The 15890-nt window shown below is 48.0% G+C and overlaps 1 protein-coding gene across 1 annotated transcript in view; it reads left to right on the forward strand.

Moving 5' to 3' along the window:
- Positions 1–13171: 13171 nt before the first annotated feature.
- Positions 13172–15890, forward strand: part of LOC144506603 (E3 ubiquitin-protein ligase DZIP3-like) — a 143337-nt gene continuing 140618 nt past the window's right edge. The window contains exon 1 of the mRNA XM_078232952.1: positions 13172–13680. Coding sequence (XP_078089078.1) covers positions 13668–13680 — 13 coding nt within the window. The 5' untranslated portion in view covers positions 13172–13667. The remainder of the gene's footprint in view (positions 13681–15890) is intronic.

Below are 15890 nucleotides of genomic sequence, written 5' to 3' on the forward strand. Positions count from 1 at the left end.
GACACAAGGGGGGAGCTCTGCAGGGGTGGGAGGGAGGGACCTCTGCCAAGGGGGACGGGGATGGGGGAGAGGGGGCGATTGGCAGGGGGTGGGAGAGAGGGAACGTGCCAGTCTGCAGTCGGGGACAACTCTTGGCACTGGAAGAGCAACAAGTTTCAGATGGACAAACGAGCGTCTTTCATCAAGTTGATGATCCTCCAGCAGCAGCAGCTGATGTTGTCTCGGTGTGTGTCCCTGGGAACAGTCCGTGGGGCACAGAGTCCTGCGTCACAGAGCTGCTCCGAATGAACCTCAACAAAAACCACCTCATCTCTCTTCAGGCCTCGTTTGCAAATTACATTCCACAAGGAGGTGGACAACAGTCTCTTCCCGAACACAGTCACCTCGAGGGCAACGTGCAGATGGGGTGAGACTCCGGTGTGTAGGAAGGATCTAACGGGGAGGGCCTTTCTTACCACCCTCAGTGAAGCTAGATCTTGGTGCTTGATTGGACGTTCTGGTGATGAGGCGTTCTGCCGGATGACCTTGATATTCTGCTCAGGGAACCATCCAACAGGATCCACCATCTCCATTTCCTGCAGGGCCTATAGGACATTCTGCACAGACCACTGTGTGATGGAATTGTGGTCAAAGGTATTTCTCTGCATAAATGTTTCCACGATGGTGGTACTGAACCGTCCAACTACTTGAATTGTCCCACGGCAGCATGCCCTGATCCATCCTTCACAACGCTGGGGACAGGTAGAACCTCTGCATGCATTTGCATACTGAGGATCTACGCACAGCTTGATGCTGCCACACCCAAAGGTGGCATCGGGATTGGGGCCATGTTGAACATATTTTGTTCCCCACTCCTCCATCCCTGTGAACGTGGTCCCTCCAGATGACACAGTAAATGCCTCGGGTGAGTGCCACAGCGCAGGAGTGAGGAATGGGCCAGACACGCGCCACATACAGTAACATCGAGAGCGCCTCACACCCGATGGCCAGGTTCTGACCTGCAATAAAGAGGAAACGTCTCTCCCACATACCCAGTTTTTGGTTCATTATAGTTACTCGCACCCTCCAGTTTCTGACGGGTGCCCTGGCCCATCTGAACCATCTCCCCAGCACATTAAGGCAGTCTGACCTGACAGTGAAAGGGACAAGGGATCGGCCCAGTTCCCGAGAACATGGCCTCACTCTTGCCACGATTTACTGTGGCACCCGAGGCCAGTTTGAACTGGTCACAGACGTTGATCAGTCTGCGCACCCACAGCGGATCCCAGCAGAAGACGATGACATCATCCTCGATACAGTCATCTTGTCTCTGTATGCATGAATACACAATTTTATAATCAAGTTGTTCGTTAGAGCAGGGACCAATAGAAAATCCTCATGTAAAAGTCATAGTAGTGTTTCTTAACATCATAGATCCCCATAGGAAACCTAAGTTAAGTCCTTTCAGACATTTCTTGCCTAGAAAAACCAATGTACAAGTTGAAATGCTGCATGTGTGCATTCCTAGCTGCAATAACTTACAAAATAAATCACTAAATGTAAACTAGATGGGTACCTTAGGATCTTCCTCATCAGAAAAAAGATATTATAAGTAGAAATGCTGTACAGCGGGGAACAGCTTAAGCAGTTGGGACAAAAATATAAAATGCTGGAAAATCTCAGCAGGTCTGACTCAGCAGGGGCTTAGTTATGAGGAGAGATTGGGTAAACTGGGGTTGTTCTCCCTGGAAAGACGGAGGATGAGGGGAGACTTAATAGCGGTGTATAAAATTATGAAAGGCATAGATAGGGTGAACGGTGGGAACCTTTTCCCCAGGTCGGTGGTGACGTTCACGAGGGGTCATAGGTTCAAGGTGAAGGGGGGGAGGTTTAACACAGATATCAGAAGGACATATTTTACACAGAGGGTGGTGTGGGCCTGGAATGCGCTGCCAGGCAAGGTGATGGAGGCGGACACACTGGGAACGTTTAAGACTTATCTAGATAGCCATATGAACGGAGTGGGAATGGAGGGATACAAAAGAATGGTCTAGTTTGGACCAGGGAGCGGCACGGGCTTGGAGGGCCGAAGGGCCTGTTTCCTGTGCTGTATTGTTCTTTGTTCTTTTGTTCTTTGACATCATCTGTGGAGAGAGAACAGAGCCAACATTTCGAGTCGAGCAGCTCTGACAAAGTCATCCAGCCACAAGGTTGTGCAGTAAAAGGTCATCCATTAACCTTCTGAAGGACCAGCTTACTCTGCACTCTGTCAACTTCCACAAGCAAACACGGCACCACCAACTGTTTAGTTTTTTATTAATTCATTCATGGGACACGGGCGTCGCTGTCTGGCCAGCATTTATTGCCCATTCCTAGTCACCCTTGGAGGGCAGTTGAGATTCAGCCACATTGCTGGAGTCACATGTAGTCCCGACCAGGTAAGGATGGCAGATTTCCTTCCTTAAAAGGACATTAGTGAACCAGATGGGTTTTTCCGACAATCGACAATAGTTTCATGGTCATCAGTAGATTCGTAATTCCAGATATTTTTTATTGAATTCAAATTCCACCATCTGCCGTGACAGGATTCGAACTTGGATCCCCAGAACATGAGCTGAGTTTCTGGATTAATACTCTCGCGATAATGCCACTTCGGCCATTGCCTCCCCATAAATCTGCGACAAGTACATCCAGCAAAACGCGCAAATAGCTGAAAAGAGCATTGTCTAAAATCAGTTTCCCTTACAGTTTTTAGCCAAGCTCTCCATATTTCCAGCTGTCAGAAGACCCACCGAAGCCTCTCTCTCCTCCACTCATCCCAAACAGCCCCTCTCCTCTTATACGCCCCACAACCCAAACATTTAAGGAAATATTTAACCGCAGGCAACATTTTAACTCTCCAGTGGGAACTGTTGCTTCCGATCTTCAGGCAGCCCCTGGTTTCATTTTTTTTTAAAAAGCTCACTGCAAAATCAAAAAACTGCCTGAAAGTCAAAAGCAGCAGTCCCCACTCGCAATACTTTTTAAGAAAAAGTCAGACATTCAGATCAGAAAGGAAGATGCAAATGGCGGATTTCTGAAACCCCAATGTCAGAAATCCACCATTTGGCTGAAGTCTCACATCCTATGATGAAATTAATTTTCTGTTTACACACCCATTCTGTGAGCTTCTTAACACCGCATTTTATTTTGCTGTGTTTTTTTCTCCTGCAACCGTAGCCCCCAATTTGAAGTCATCAACAAATTTTGAAATTTGACATCTGCTTCCCAAGTCCAAATGGTTGATGTAAATGATAGGAACACAGGAATTAGGAGCAGAAGGAGGCAAATTCAGCGCTTCAAGCCTGCTCTGCCATTCAATCAGATCATGGCTGATCTCTCCCTGGTCTCAAATCCACCTCCCTACCTGTTCCTCAAATCCTCTTTCCCTTTTTTTAATTAGAAATATATCTATCTCCTTCTTGAAACCATTCAACGATTCAGACTCACTGCGCTATGTGGCAGTGAGTTCCACAAATTCACCACCCTCTGCGAGAAATAATTCCCCCTCATCTCAGTTTTAAATCTACCACCTCTCAACTTATACCTGTGACCTCTTGTTTTAGATTGCCCCCAAGAGGAAACATTTGGTCTACATCTACTCTATCAATCCCTTTTAAAATTGTATATACTTCAAGGAGATCCCCTCTCATCCTTCTAAAGTCCAGCAATAATGAGCCCAAACTGTTTAATCTCTCCTTATACATCAACCCTCATCCGCTGCTCACAGTGCGGGGGGGGGGGGGGCGGGGTCTGATGGATGACGTGGCGGGGAGTTGTTGTCAGTGAGCATGGGTGGGAAGGTCTGACAGTGAGGTGGGGAGGGGACAGTGTTGTTACTGAGGGCGAAGGTATCTGGGATGATGGTGGGGTGGTGGTGTAGGAGGGAGGGCTGTGGGCTGTGGGCCAATGAGTGTCACTGAGGGTAGGTTAGTAGTCTGCGGTGGTCTTGAGCAGATGTATCGGCGAGAGAGGGGGATTTATGAGCAGGGAGTGGGATTGACAACATTATTTGTCCACAAGATGGGGTGTCTTTGATGAAGGAGTGTTTTCTTTTTGTTTGCGAGGCTCTCTCTCTGTCTCTCTCTGTGTCTCTCTCTGTGTCTCTCTCTGTGTGTCTCCGTATTTGTGTGTGTCTCTCTGTCTCTGTCCCTCTCTCTCTCTGTCTCTCTCTCTGTCTCTCAGTGACGGGTGGCACAGTGGTTAGCACTGCTGCCTCACAGCGCCAGGGACCCAGGTTCAATCCCAGCCTTGGGTGACTGTCTATGTGGAGTCTGCACATTCTCCCCATATCTGCATGGGTTTCCTCCGAGCGCCCCGGTTAAACCATACACTCCAAGGATGTGCGGGTTGATTGGCCATGCTAAATTGCCCCGACAGATACCCGATGCCATAGGAGATTTGTGTGTAAAACTGGCTGGGCATCACATATTTTCCAAATTACTCATGAGCCACGCCTATCTCCAACTGGAGCTTGAGGTGTCATCCAGAAAGTGTGTCACCATAAATACTCACAAAGGACTGCACGAGTACACTCGCTTGCCCTTTCGGGTGTCTTCGGTTTGTGCCATTTTTTTAAAAGGGTAATGGAGAGTGTCAATCTATCTAGGTGACATTTAAATCTCAGGAGCTACTGCATTTGGAGAGTTTGGAAGAGACTTTACAGCATTTTTCTGATGGTGGCATCCGATTAAAAAGGGAAAAATTGTGTTCAAGTCAATGAGGAAGTGTACTTTGGGTACAGAGTTGACAAAGATGGATTACACTCTGTCGAAGAGTAGGCGAAGGTCATAAAAGAGGCTCCAACTCCAAGGAACACAACAGAGGTGAAGTCTTTCCTAGGTCTCATAAATTACTCTGGAAAATTCACACAGAACTTGGCGACTCTGCTGACACCCCTTCACGTACTGTTAAAAAAAACAGAAATGGTTGTGGCAAATGTCACAAGGGAAAGTCAAACAACAATTGCAGTCAACAAATATACTAGCCCATTATGACACTCTGAGACCTCTCATTGTAACCTGTGACATCTCCACCTGTGGGATAGGAGCAGCATTATTGCACTTTTAGGATAATGAGACAGAACATCCAATCACATACGCATCACAAAGCCTGGCGGATGCAGAGAGGAAGTATGCCCAGATCGAAAAAGAAGGTCTGGCCCTGGTGTTCGTGGTGAAAATGTTCCACCATTACGACTACGGTTAGCATTTCACCTTAGTAACCGATCGCAAACCTCTGTTAGGCCTCTTCAAGAAAGACAAGGTGATTCCTCCCATCGCATCAACTCGGATCCAACACTGGGCACTGCTATTAGGTGCCTTTGAATATACCTTAGAACACTGTCCAGAGAGACAGATAGCGAACGCAAATGCTTTGAGCTGCTTACCACTTCCCATCAGCCTATCTTCTCCTCGGAAGATGGATGAAATCATCATGAATTTAAACTTCATGAACGCTCTGCTCTGCCAGTGTCAAAATCTCGACTTCCGAGTTTGACTTTAACACAAACACACATTAACACAAGATACTTAACCGACAGATTGTTTTTATTTTACTTGCTAGAAGGGGTTTGGTTCTCGGCACAATAGGCCAGGAACACCACTCCACCGGACAAAGAAAATCATCCTGGTTTATACAATTCTTCAGCTCATGGTCAGTTGGACACAATCCAATCAAAAGTGTTACAAATGACATACTTTACATATTGATATAATAGAAAAAATACTGAACCACCCTGATCTATAAGATCACGATACCTCGTGGGATACCCAATATATCATCCCTAAGCCTGCCCTCTAGTTCTTAGTCAGAGATCATGTCTCTATTTTTGATAGCAGCCTCACAAATCATCTTCACTAAAACAGTCTCACATGGGCATCCTTTAATTGATAAAGGGGGGCCAACAAAAGCCATTAGTATTTATGGCCTTGTCAGTGAAGTTAACTGAATCTCTAAGGAATGTGGTCAACTCATCTTGCCTTCAGGATATTCCCCGATTATAGCCCTAAGTTTTGTTTATTGCCAACATATTGAAACACATCTATATATTGCTTAACAATTCAATGTCTGAGCTTTTTATCACTACCTACAATTAAAAGGGGTAGCATCATGTTACCATTAATTCTTGTCAGTTCCCACGAAGTCCCCTACCATAACTCTTTCGTTAGCAAAGACATTAATATCTTTCTGACTCTGTTTTGATTAGAAACTGTGAAGGCAGCTTCATTAAAACTCACTCTTGTATCAGTTGTTTCTGATAAGGTGTCTGGTGAAGCAATTAAGTCTCCTTTATGGCCTTGTGATTCCAACAGTTAGGAGCTTTAAAGGAATGTATCTAACATATGTTTGGTATCAAAGGGCAATCTGTAACTGTGCATCTAAGTTTCTTTGTTTAATTTCTAAAAATGTATAGAAAATATATTTATATGTATGGGCTAATTAAAGGTATTACACATACCTTTAAAACTACTACAAAGTTTTTAAAACACTTCATTACAATTTCTAGCAAACTTGCTCCCCATTGATTTAAAGTGAATCCTACATCTAAGTTGATTATCAAAAACCCTAGCAGAGTCTGCCAATTTTTTGTAGCCCTTTTCTTTTCTATCTTTCTACACCAGTATCCGCCAAGCAATTGCAGATACATTGACATCCCCTGACTTTGTTTCAAATTAAAGCTTTAAAAACAAAAATAAATTCAAGGGCACACTTTTATTCAATCCAAACAAATGGAAACAAAGTAATGTGCTTTAACATAGATTACACATTTCCTTCACTGTATTTGCATAGAATCCAAAAAATCCCGACAGTGCAGAAGGAGGCCATTCAGCCCATCTAATGTGCATTGATATGGGCGGCACGGTAGCACAGTGGTTAGCACTGCTGCTTCACAGCTCCAGGGACCTGGGCTCAATTCCTGGCTCGGGTCACTGTCTGTGTGGAGTTTGCACATTCTCCTTGCGTCTGCGTGGGTTTCCTCCGGGTGCTCCGGTTTCCTCCCACAGTCCAAAGATGTGCGGGTTAGGTTGATTGGCCAGGTTAAAAATTGCTCCTTAGAGTCCTGAGATGCGTAGGTTAGAGGGATTAGCGGGTAAATATGTGGGGTAGGGCCTGGGTGGGATTGTGGTTGGTGCAGACTCGATGGGCCGAATGGCCTCCTTCTGCACTGTAGGGTTTCTATGATTTCTATGACTGTCTGAAAGAGCATCTTATTCAGCTCCCACCCACATACCCCCCCCCATTTCTGTAACCATAAGACCCTAAGGTATAGGAACAGAATTAGGCCATTCGGCCCATTGAGTCTGCTCCACCATTCAATCGTGACTGATAAGTTTCTCAACCCCATTCTCCCACCTTTTTCCCGTAATCTTTGATCCCCTTACCAATCAAGCCTATCTATCTCTGTCTTAAATATACTCAATGACCTGGCCTTCATAGCCTTCTAGCTAATCCATCTAACCTTCGCTATTTGGACACATACACAATTACAAAACAAATTGTTTTCCACTTCATTATTATGAAACAATATGCCCCTCTTCCAGTACATTTAGCAATCTCTTGGAGCAGGCATTCCTTTTCATAAAACTGTCTTATAACTGGTGACTTGCGTCAACACATTTAAGCTAGCTAGGATCTCACAGAAAAATACCATACTTGACGCATGTTGCCGGGTTCTTCGAAGGCTAGGAATTGCCAAAACTTCAGCTAATACAAGGACTCATGAAAGGATTATACATCCGTAAATCGAGACATACCAAAATATATGTTTAAATCAGAAATACCTGTTCACATCTCATTATGTGCCTTTAAGCAGGCAGCTTCCCTGTTAAACTGTTAGTCTGATCTGAGGTCATTTCACTTTTTGCTGGTACTTTATTAGTGACTTAAATCCCTAATTATTTGAAATTTTTCTAACCTACTAGGATTTTCTCCCCAACAACGCATCAGACTGTAAACACACTTGTTCAATTTCCACTATTTTCCTTCTATACTTAGGTGGTTTCAAAAATACTTCACTGTTAAATTGCTCACCCTGCAACAATGCTGCTTTTATATCCATCAATCTACATGCCCAGTGTATTGATAAAATGGCCAAAAAAATCTTCATGCTTACTTTCCCTGCAGTAGGGAAGTCCACTCTGATATCTTGATCCCCAAGTCTTTCCTCAAAAGCTTAAGCTACTAGCCTAACTTTAGCCTTGAATGTGCTGTCAGGGGGCATTTTTTCCGTGCATTTCCACCCTTACGGCAGGAATTTCAGCATACACTCCAAATTCTCTCCAACTTCCCAGTTCTTTCTGTTTTGCTTCTTTTATCAACTTATCTTCCAATTTATTGGCTTCTCATGAGGACTTCTATCTCTCATGACATTCCTACTTTGTTCTGTAGCTCTCTTTCTGGTCATGCTATGACCTTCTCTCTTCCTGGATTGCATGATCTTTCTTGCATGTGATCTGCAAGTCCGAGATCTTTTCCCGGTATCACGGCCCCTTTCAGGTTCACTGTCAGAAGTTATACCGTTCTTTCTGGTCTCGCACATCTTTACCTCATTTTGCCAATCATCTCCTGTCCTTCATCCTGCACATTTATATTTCCAAGTGGCCGTTCCTGCTCTTCTTACGATGGTGACATCCCTCCACACATTTGCCCCTTCCAGCTTGCATGTTATCTTTGTTCCTACTTTTGCATAAATGGCACTATCCGTCACTTTATCCTTGTTCATCAATCAATTATTTATTTGCCATAGTCGGTTCCTCGTTCTTGCCCATTACGTGCATATGTGAAGTGGACAGCATCTTATGTCTTGTTCAGAATCTGTAAAAGTATTTCATTTCAATTCACTTCCGGCACCTAGTAATGCACTAAGACAAGTTTTGTCTATTTTCACAGCTAGTTATTCTTAGAATGGGTTGTTAATCTGTTCAGTAAGTTCTCCTTACTGTGTTTACCCCAGTCCAACGCTGGCATCTCCACATCATTGTTAGTCTGTTGCCAGGGGCTTATAGCTTGAGGAGTGCTGCTCCCCATCAAGCGTGGTTGAGCAGGAGTCTCTCCCACTCTTACCGCCAGCCGTTGGTTGGTTACTATCACATACTTGTAAAACAATTCAACATACCTTCTGCTTTTGGACAGTTGATGAAAGAAAAGTATGGTTTGTCTGTCCGTAACACTCGCCCCTTAAGAATAATGTAACACGAGGCATTCGCATTTTGTCAAACACTTAGATTTCCTTATTCTCTTGATGCAATAAATGTCATTCTTAACGTCATTAACACGTGTTAAATTCTACCCTGGAAGTTTAGTGTAAATGGACCCAGATATGTTCCTGAGCAAACTTTTAACGAGTTGGTGAATAATGTACAATCATGTAAGTTTGTTCAAATCGGAACATTCTTAATAAGTGTGTTGTTGGAAGTATTTAAGTGGCTATGCTATGTGAGTAAGAAGTCTCACAACACCAGGTTAAAGTCCAACAGGTTTATTTGGTAGTAAATACCATAAGCTTTCGGGAAAGCTTATGGTATTTGCTACCAAATAAACCTGTTGGACTTTAACCTGGTGTTGTGAGACTTCTTACTGTGTTTACCCCAATCCAACGCCGGCATCTCCACACTATGCTATGTGATCCAGGAAGCTGCGTTCACTTTCTGGATGCAGCGGAATGGTTCCAGCAGTCCACATTGCTCCGCCCACATTCAGCCGGTCAATTCTGGGAAAGTTTTCCTATGGTCGAACAAGGAAGTGGATTTGGTCTTTATCGCGCAACTCGTTTTAAGGATTTAGGTGACCGCACTTCAATTCACAATTAATTTACATGAAATAAAATCTGAGAAAATGACGGGAAATAACCTCAGCAGGTTTTTTGTGCCTCGCTCACATTGCAAGTCATACACCTCTGAGTGGTTTTGTGGTTTAATGTCTCGACCAGGACTGGTTTCCAAAGGTGTTGCTAAATTGGGTTATTCGTGCGGCAGAGAATTGTTCTGAAATAATCTGGCAGTTTCACCTGTCCTTTAGGTCTAATATTTGATTCCGGCAATCTGCTCATTTTACCCGGCAGAATAAACTGCAGGGAAAAGTCTCCGAGTAGTGGCAAACTGCGCACTTTAAACAGGACAGCAAGGCGGAAGTGTACGCCCACCTTCAGTTTCAAAGTAGGCGGGCTAATTAATTAACTTCTAATTAATTTCTCAACATTTAACTAACTTCTAATTTAATCCTAATTAACTTCTCAACATCTCTTCCAAATGTATCAAACCAAATGATGAAACGAGCAGAAAGAAAGAAGGAAAAATAAGTGAACATTGTGAAATAATTGGGGGTCCTTGTCTTTGTCATTTCAAGGACATTTCACCAGTTTTTTTCTGTTTTTCCCTGTTAGCAGTTACTTGACTGAGCGCCCAGACTCAGTCCTTTACAGCGGTGCCAATTCCGACATGCCAACTCAGCTTGCTAGTAACCTCTCTCAGTTCAAACCAGTTCCAGGAACAGGAACTCGAAACTTACACCTCATCGAAAATCTGGCTCAGTTGGATCATTTTGGAAAATATTCGGTTCAATAATGGAATGGTTAGGGCTCTTCACATCAGTGCTGGATCGACGAAGAAGCAATTCACCTCGTGTCACTTCACTTAATCCCTTTCAGATAATCACCCAATTCCCTCTTGAATGGTTCAACTGTGCCCACTTGCCCCACACTGTCAGGCATTGCGTTCCAGTTCCTAAACAATATGAAACTTTTTCTTTATGTCACTACTGCTTCTTTTGTCAATTAACTTAAATTTGTCCCCTCGATCCTTCCACCAATGGGAACAGTTTCAATTCTGTCCAGACCCCTCATGATTTTGCATACCTCTATCAAATCTACACCCAACCTTTTCTCCAAGGAATACAGTCGCAGGACCATTAGTGATTTGATTTGATTTATTATTGTCACATGTATTAGCATACAGTGAAAAGTATTGTTTCTTGCGCGCTGTACAGAGAAAACATACCATTCATAGAGAAGGAAACAAGAGAGTGCAGAATGTAGTGTTACAGTCATTGCTAGGGTGTAGAGAAAGATTAACTTAATGCAAGGTAAGTCCATTCAAAGGTCTGACAGCAGCAGGGAAGAAGCTATTCCTGAGTTGGTTGGTACGTGACCTCAGACTTTTGTATCTTTTTCCCGAAGGAAGAAGGTGGATGAGAGAATGTCCGGGGTGTGTGGGGTCCTTAATTATGCTGGCTGCTTTGCCGAGGCAGCGGGAAGTGTAGACAGAGTCAATGGATGGGAGGCTGGTTTGCGTGATGGATCGGGCTACATTCACGACCTTTCGCAGTTTCTTGCGGTCTTGGCAGAGCAGGACCATACCAAGCTGTGATACAACCAGAAAGAATGCTTTCTATGGTGCATCTGTAAAAGTTGGTGAGAGTCGTAGCTGACATGTCAAATTTCCTTAGTCTTCCGAGAAAGTAGAGGAGTTGGTGAACTTTCTTAACTATAGCATCAGCATGGAGGGACCAGGACAGGTTGTTGGTGATCTGGACACCTAAAAACTTGAAGCTACTTTCTACTTCGTCCCCATTGATGTAGGCAGGGGCATGTTCTCCTTTATGCTTCCTGAAGTGTTGGAGGGATTAGCAGTATAAATACATGAGGTAACGGGGATAGGGCCTGGATGGGATCGCTGTGGGTGCAGGCTTGATAGGCTGAATGGCCTCCTTCTGCACTGTAGGGATTCTGTGATTCTCCACAAACGATTTACATAACTGAAGCTCATCATCCCTGGAACCATTCTGGTGAATCTTTTCTACACTCTCTCAAGGGCAACAGATAGCCCAGGATAAAGGTACATGTCTGGGAGCTCCTTCTCGAGCTGTCTGTCTACATGAATTTGAATCAGGTTCCTCCTTCACAGGAACACTGGGATTTTGGATTACTGAAAATTGCAGCAGCTAATGAGGTCACACAAATGCATTCCCTTCAGGATAATGGTCAGTCAGTATTGTGCTGTAATTTTGTTCTGGATTTTAGTCAGACTCATTCATTGTGGGTTATCAACTGTACTAAGAGGTTCAGTTGGGGCCACGGAGTGATGTCAGGAAACTGGAAATCACATTGAATGAGTGGATTCAATCAGAGGTGCAGTTAGTTCTGTGAGGTTTTTTTTGGATGGGTTACAGATATTTGATGGGGGGGGGGGTGTTGGGGGGGTTGGTGGGGGAGATGTAGAAGTCACCATTTAGCTCCATTCAGTGAGATCATAGCCACAAATGTGACCTAATTAATGTGCCCTACATATCCTTTAATACATAAAATTGAAATTAGAATTTCCACATTGGGGGACATGTGGAGGTGCGCAAGTGAGAGATTTCAGTTGGCAGTATCAGCCTCACAGCACCAGGGTTCGATTTCCAGCTTGGGTTACTGTCTGTGCAGAGTCTGTATCTTGTCCCCGTGTCTGTGTGGGTTTCCTCCCACAGTCCGAGTCTTGTTTTTGTTTCAGGTTCCAGATCTGCAGTATTGGCTTTACACAAATCATTAACTCAAGAGAGCTAAAGTTTATTTATTTATTAGTCACTTCAAAGTTAAAGTTAAGTAAGAAGGTAGATGAGAGAAGTAAGGCTTACATTAACACTGCAATGAAGTTACTGTGCTGGTTAGATGCATTGGCTATGCCAGATTGTCCTTCAGTGTACCTGAACAGGTGCTGGAATGTGGTGACTAGGGGATTTTCACAGTGGCTTCATTGTAATGTTGTGGCACAATGGTTAGCACTGCTGCCTCACAGTGCTAGAGACCTGGGTTCAATTCCTGGCTTGGGTGACTGTGTGGAGTTTGCACATTCTCCCCCTGTCTGCGTGGATTCCCTCCAGGTGCTCTGGTTTCCTTCCACAATCTGAAAGATGTGCTGGTTAGGTGCATTAACCCGAACAGGTTCTGGAGTATGGCTACAAGGGGAATTTCACAGTAATTTCATTACAAGCCTTACTTGTGACGAATAAATAAAAAGTTTAAACTTTAATGGAAGCCTATTTGTGACGAATAAAATCAACTTTGAAAGTTATATCTCTGAAGACGAGTCACAGGACTCTCTAACAGGAAGTGAAACCCCTGAAGGTGAGTGAGTCACAGGACTCTAAAAGGGAGTAAAACCCCTAAAAAGGTGAGTCACAGGAACTTTAGGAGGATGTTGGGTTTTGTTCGGCCTTCTCTTGTTCCAGGTTCCAGATCTGCAGTATTAGCTTTACTCTAATCATTAGCTCAAGAAAGTGAAAGTTTATTTATTAGTCACTCCAAAGTTAAAGTTAAATTTAGTCACAAGTGAGGCTTGCAATAACACTGCAATGAAGTCATTGTGAAATTCCCCTAGTTGAATATCACCCCCACCATTTTTTGTTTCTTTATGATTGCCAGCATCTGCAGTATGTCCCTTGTTTCGAATTAAATCATCCTGGGAGCAGTGATTGAGTTTTTGGTGGGAAGGGGCAGGAACTGAATCAGGTTTTGGTTGGTGTTGTTGAGACGAGTTTTGAATAGTTTTCAGCGGTTGCTGCCCCGCCTGTTGTGCAGTCACAGGAAGTACCGAACCCACAATCCGTCACCAGGATCTGCTGCTGCTCGGAATAAAGTGCCGAGGAGACCTCACTTCACACAGAGACTTATGGCTGGGAAAGGTAAGCTTCAGGTCTCAGTCACAGGGGGAATAACCCGGTGGACACATGCTCCTCTCCACTGTATTTTTTTCTGGTCCTCAAGGCGTCCGGAAAATGGCGGCACCGAGCCAACAGAAACCAAGATCCGGGAATATAGGCAGCACAAATGGTGCTGGAGCGCATCCTGACTCCTTGATAGGGTGAGAATAAACCCGGGGCCATTCTGTGCCCCGCCCCCCGCCCCCCCCCCCCCCCCCCCCGGGCTATGCGGCCGGACAGGCCGCCAACACCCCTTCCGAGGCTCAAACCCTCTCCCGAAGCCCAGGATTTACCACCCCGTCCCCCCAAGCCGAGGTTTACACCCCCCCCCCCCCCCCGGGTTTACACCCCCCCCCCCGGGTTTACACCCCCCCCCCCCGGGTTTACACCCCCCCCCCCCCCGGGTTTACACCCCCCCCCCCCCGGGTTTACACCCCCCCCCCCCCGGGTTTACACCCCCCCCCCCCCGGGTTTACACCCCCCCCCCCGGGTTTACACCCCCCCCCCCGGGGTTTACACCCCCCCCCTCCCCGGGTTTTACACCCCCCCCCCCTCCCCGGGTTTTACACCCCCCCCCCTCCCCGGGTTTACACCCCCCCCCCCTCCCCGGGTTTACACCCCCCCCCCCTCCCCGGGTTTACACCCCCCCCCCCTCCCCGGGTTTACACCCCCCCCCCTCCCCGGGTTTACACCCCCCCCCCTCCCCGGGTTTACACCCCCCCCCCCTCCCCGGGTTTACACCCCCCCCCCCTCCCCGGGTTTACACCCCCCCCCCCCTCCCCGGGTTTACACCCCCCCCCCCTCCCCGGGTTTACACCCCCCCCCCCCTCCCCGGGTTTACACCCCCCCCCCCCCTCCCCGGGTTTACACCCCCCCCCCCCCTCCCCGGGTTTACACCCCCCCCCCCCCCCCCGGGTTTACACCCCCCCCCCCCCTCCCCGGGTTTACACCCCCCCCCCCCTCCCCGGGTTTACACCCCCCCCCCTCCCCGGGTTTACACCCCCCCCCCTCCCCGGGTTTACACCCCCCCCCTCCCCGGGTTTACACCCCCCCCCCCTCCCCGGGTTTACACCCCCCCCCCTCCCCGGGTTTACACCCCCCCCCCCCTCCCCGGGTTTACACCCCCCCCCCTCCCCGGGTTTACACCCCCCCCCCCTCCCCGGGTTTACACCCCCCCCCCCTCCCCGGGTTTACACCCCCCCCCCTCCCCGGGTTTACACCCCCCCCTCCCCGGGTTTACACCCCCCCCTCCCCGGGTTTCCGCCCTCCCCCCCCCCCCCCGCGTTTCCACCCTCCCCCCCCCCCCCCCCCCCCCCCTCCCCGGGTTTCCACCCTCCCCCCCCCCCCCCTCCCCGGGTTTCCACCCCCCCCCCCCCGGGTTTCCACCCCCCCCCCCCGGGTTTCCACCCCTCCCCCCCCCCCCCCCCCCCCCCCCCCCCCGGGTTTACACCCCTCCCCTCCCCCTCCCCCCCCTCCCGGGTTTACACCCCTCCCCCCCCCTCCCGGGTTTACACCCCCCCCCCCCCCGGGTTTACACCCCCCCCCCCCCCCCCCCCCGGGTTTACACCCCCCACTCCCCGGGTTTACACCCCCCCCCCCCCTCCCCGGGTTTACACCCCCCCCCCCTCCCCGGGTTTACACCCCCCCCCCCCCTCCCCGGGTTTACACCCCCCCCCCCCCCCCTCCCCGGGTTTACACCCCCCCCCCCCCCCTCCCCGGGTTTACACCCCCCCCCCCCCTCCCCGGGTTTACACCCCCCCCCCCCCCCTCCCCGGGTTTACACCCCCCCCCCCCCTCCCCGGGTTTACACCCCCCCCCCTCCCCGGGTTTACACCCCCCCCCCCCCCCTCCCCGGGTTTACACCCCCCCCCCCCCCCCGGGTTTACACCCCCCCGGTTTACACTCCACCCGCCCCCCCCCGACCTGGGTTTACACCCCCCCGTCCTCCCCCCGGGTTTACAACCCCCTCCCCGGCCCCCAGGTTTACACCCCCCCCCAACCCCCATCCTGCCCAGGCCCCACCCCACCCCATGCTGTCCAGGCCCCACCCCACCCCATGCTGTCCAGGCCCCGGGGTTTAACCCCTAAAGTAAAGTAGAAGTTTATTTATTAGTCACTAGTCAGCCTACATTAACAATGCAATTAAGTTATTGTGAGATTCCTCTCGTCGCCACAGTCCGGTGCCTGTTCGG

The sequence above is a fragment of the Mustelus asterias genome, chromosome 17 (assembly GCF_964213995.1).
Source record: "Mustelus asterias chromosome 17, sMusAst1.hap1.1, whole genome shotgun sequence".
NCBI classification, from domain to species: Eukaryota; Metazoa; Chordata; class Chondrichthyes; order Carcharhiniformes; family Triakidae; genus Mustelus; species Mustelus asterias.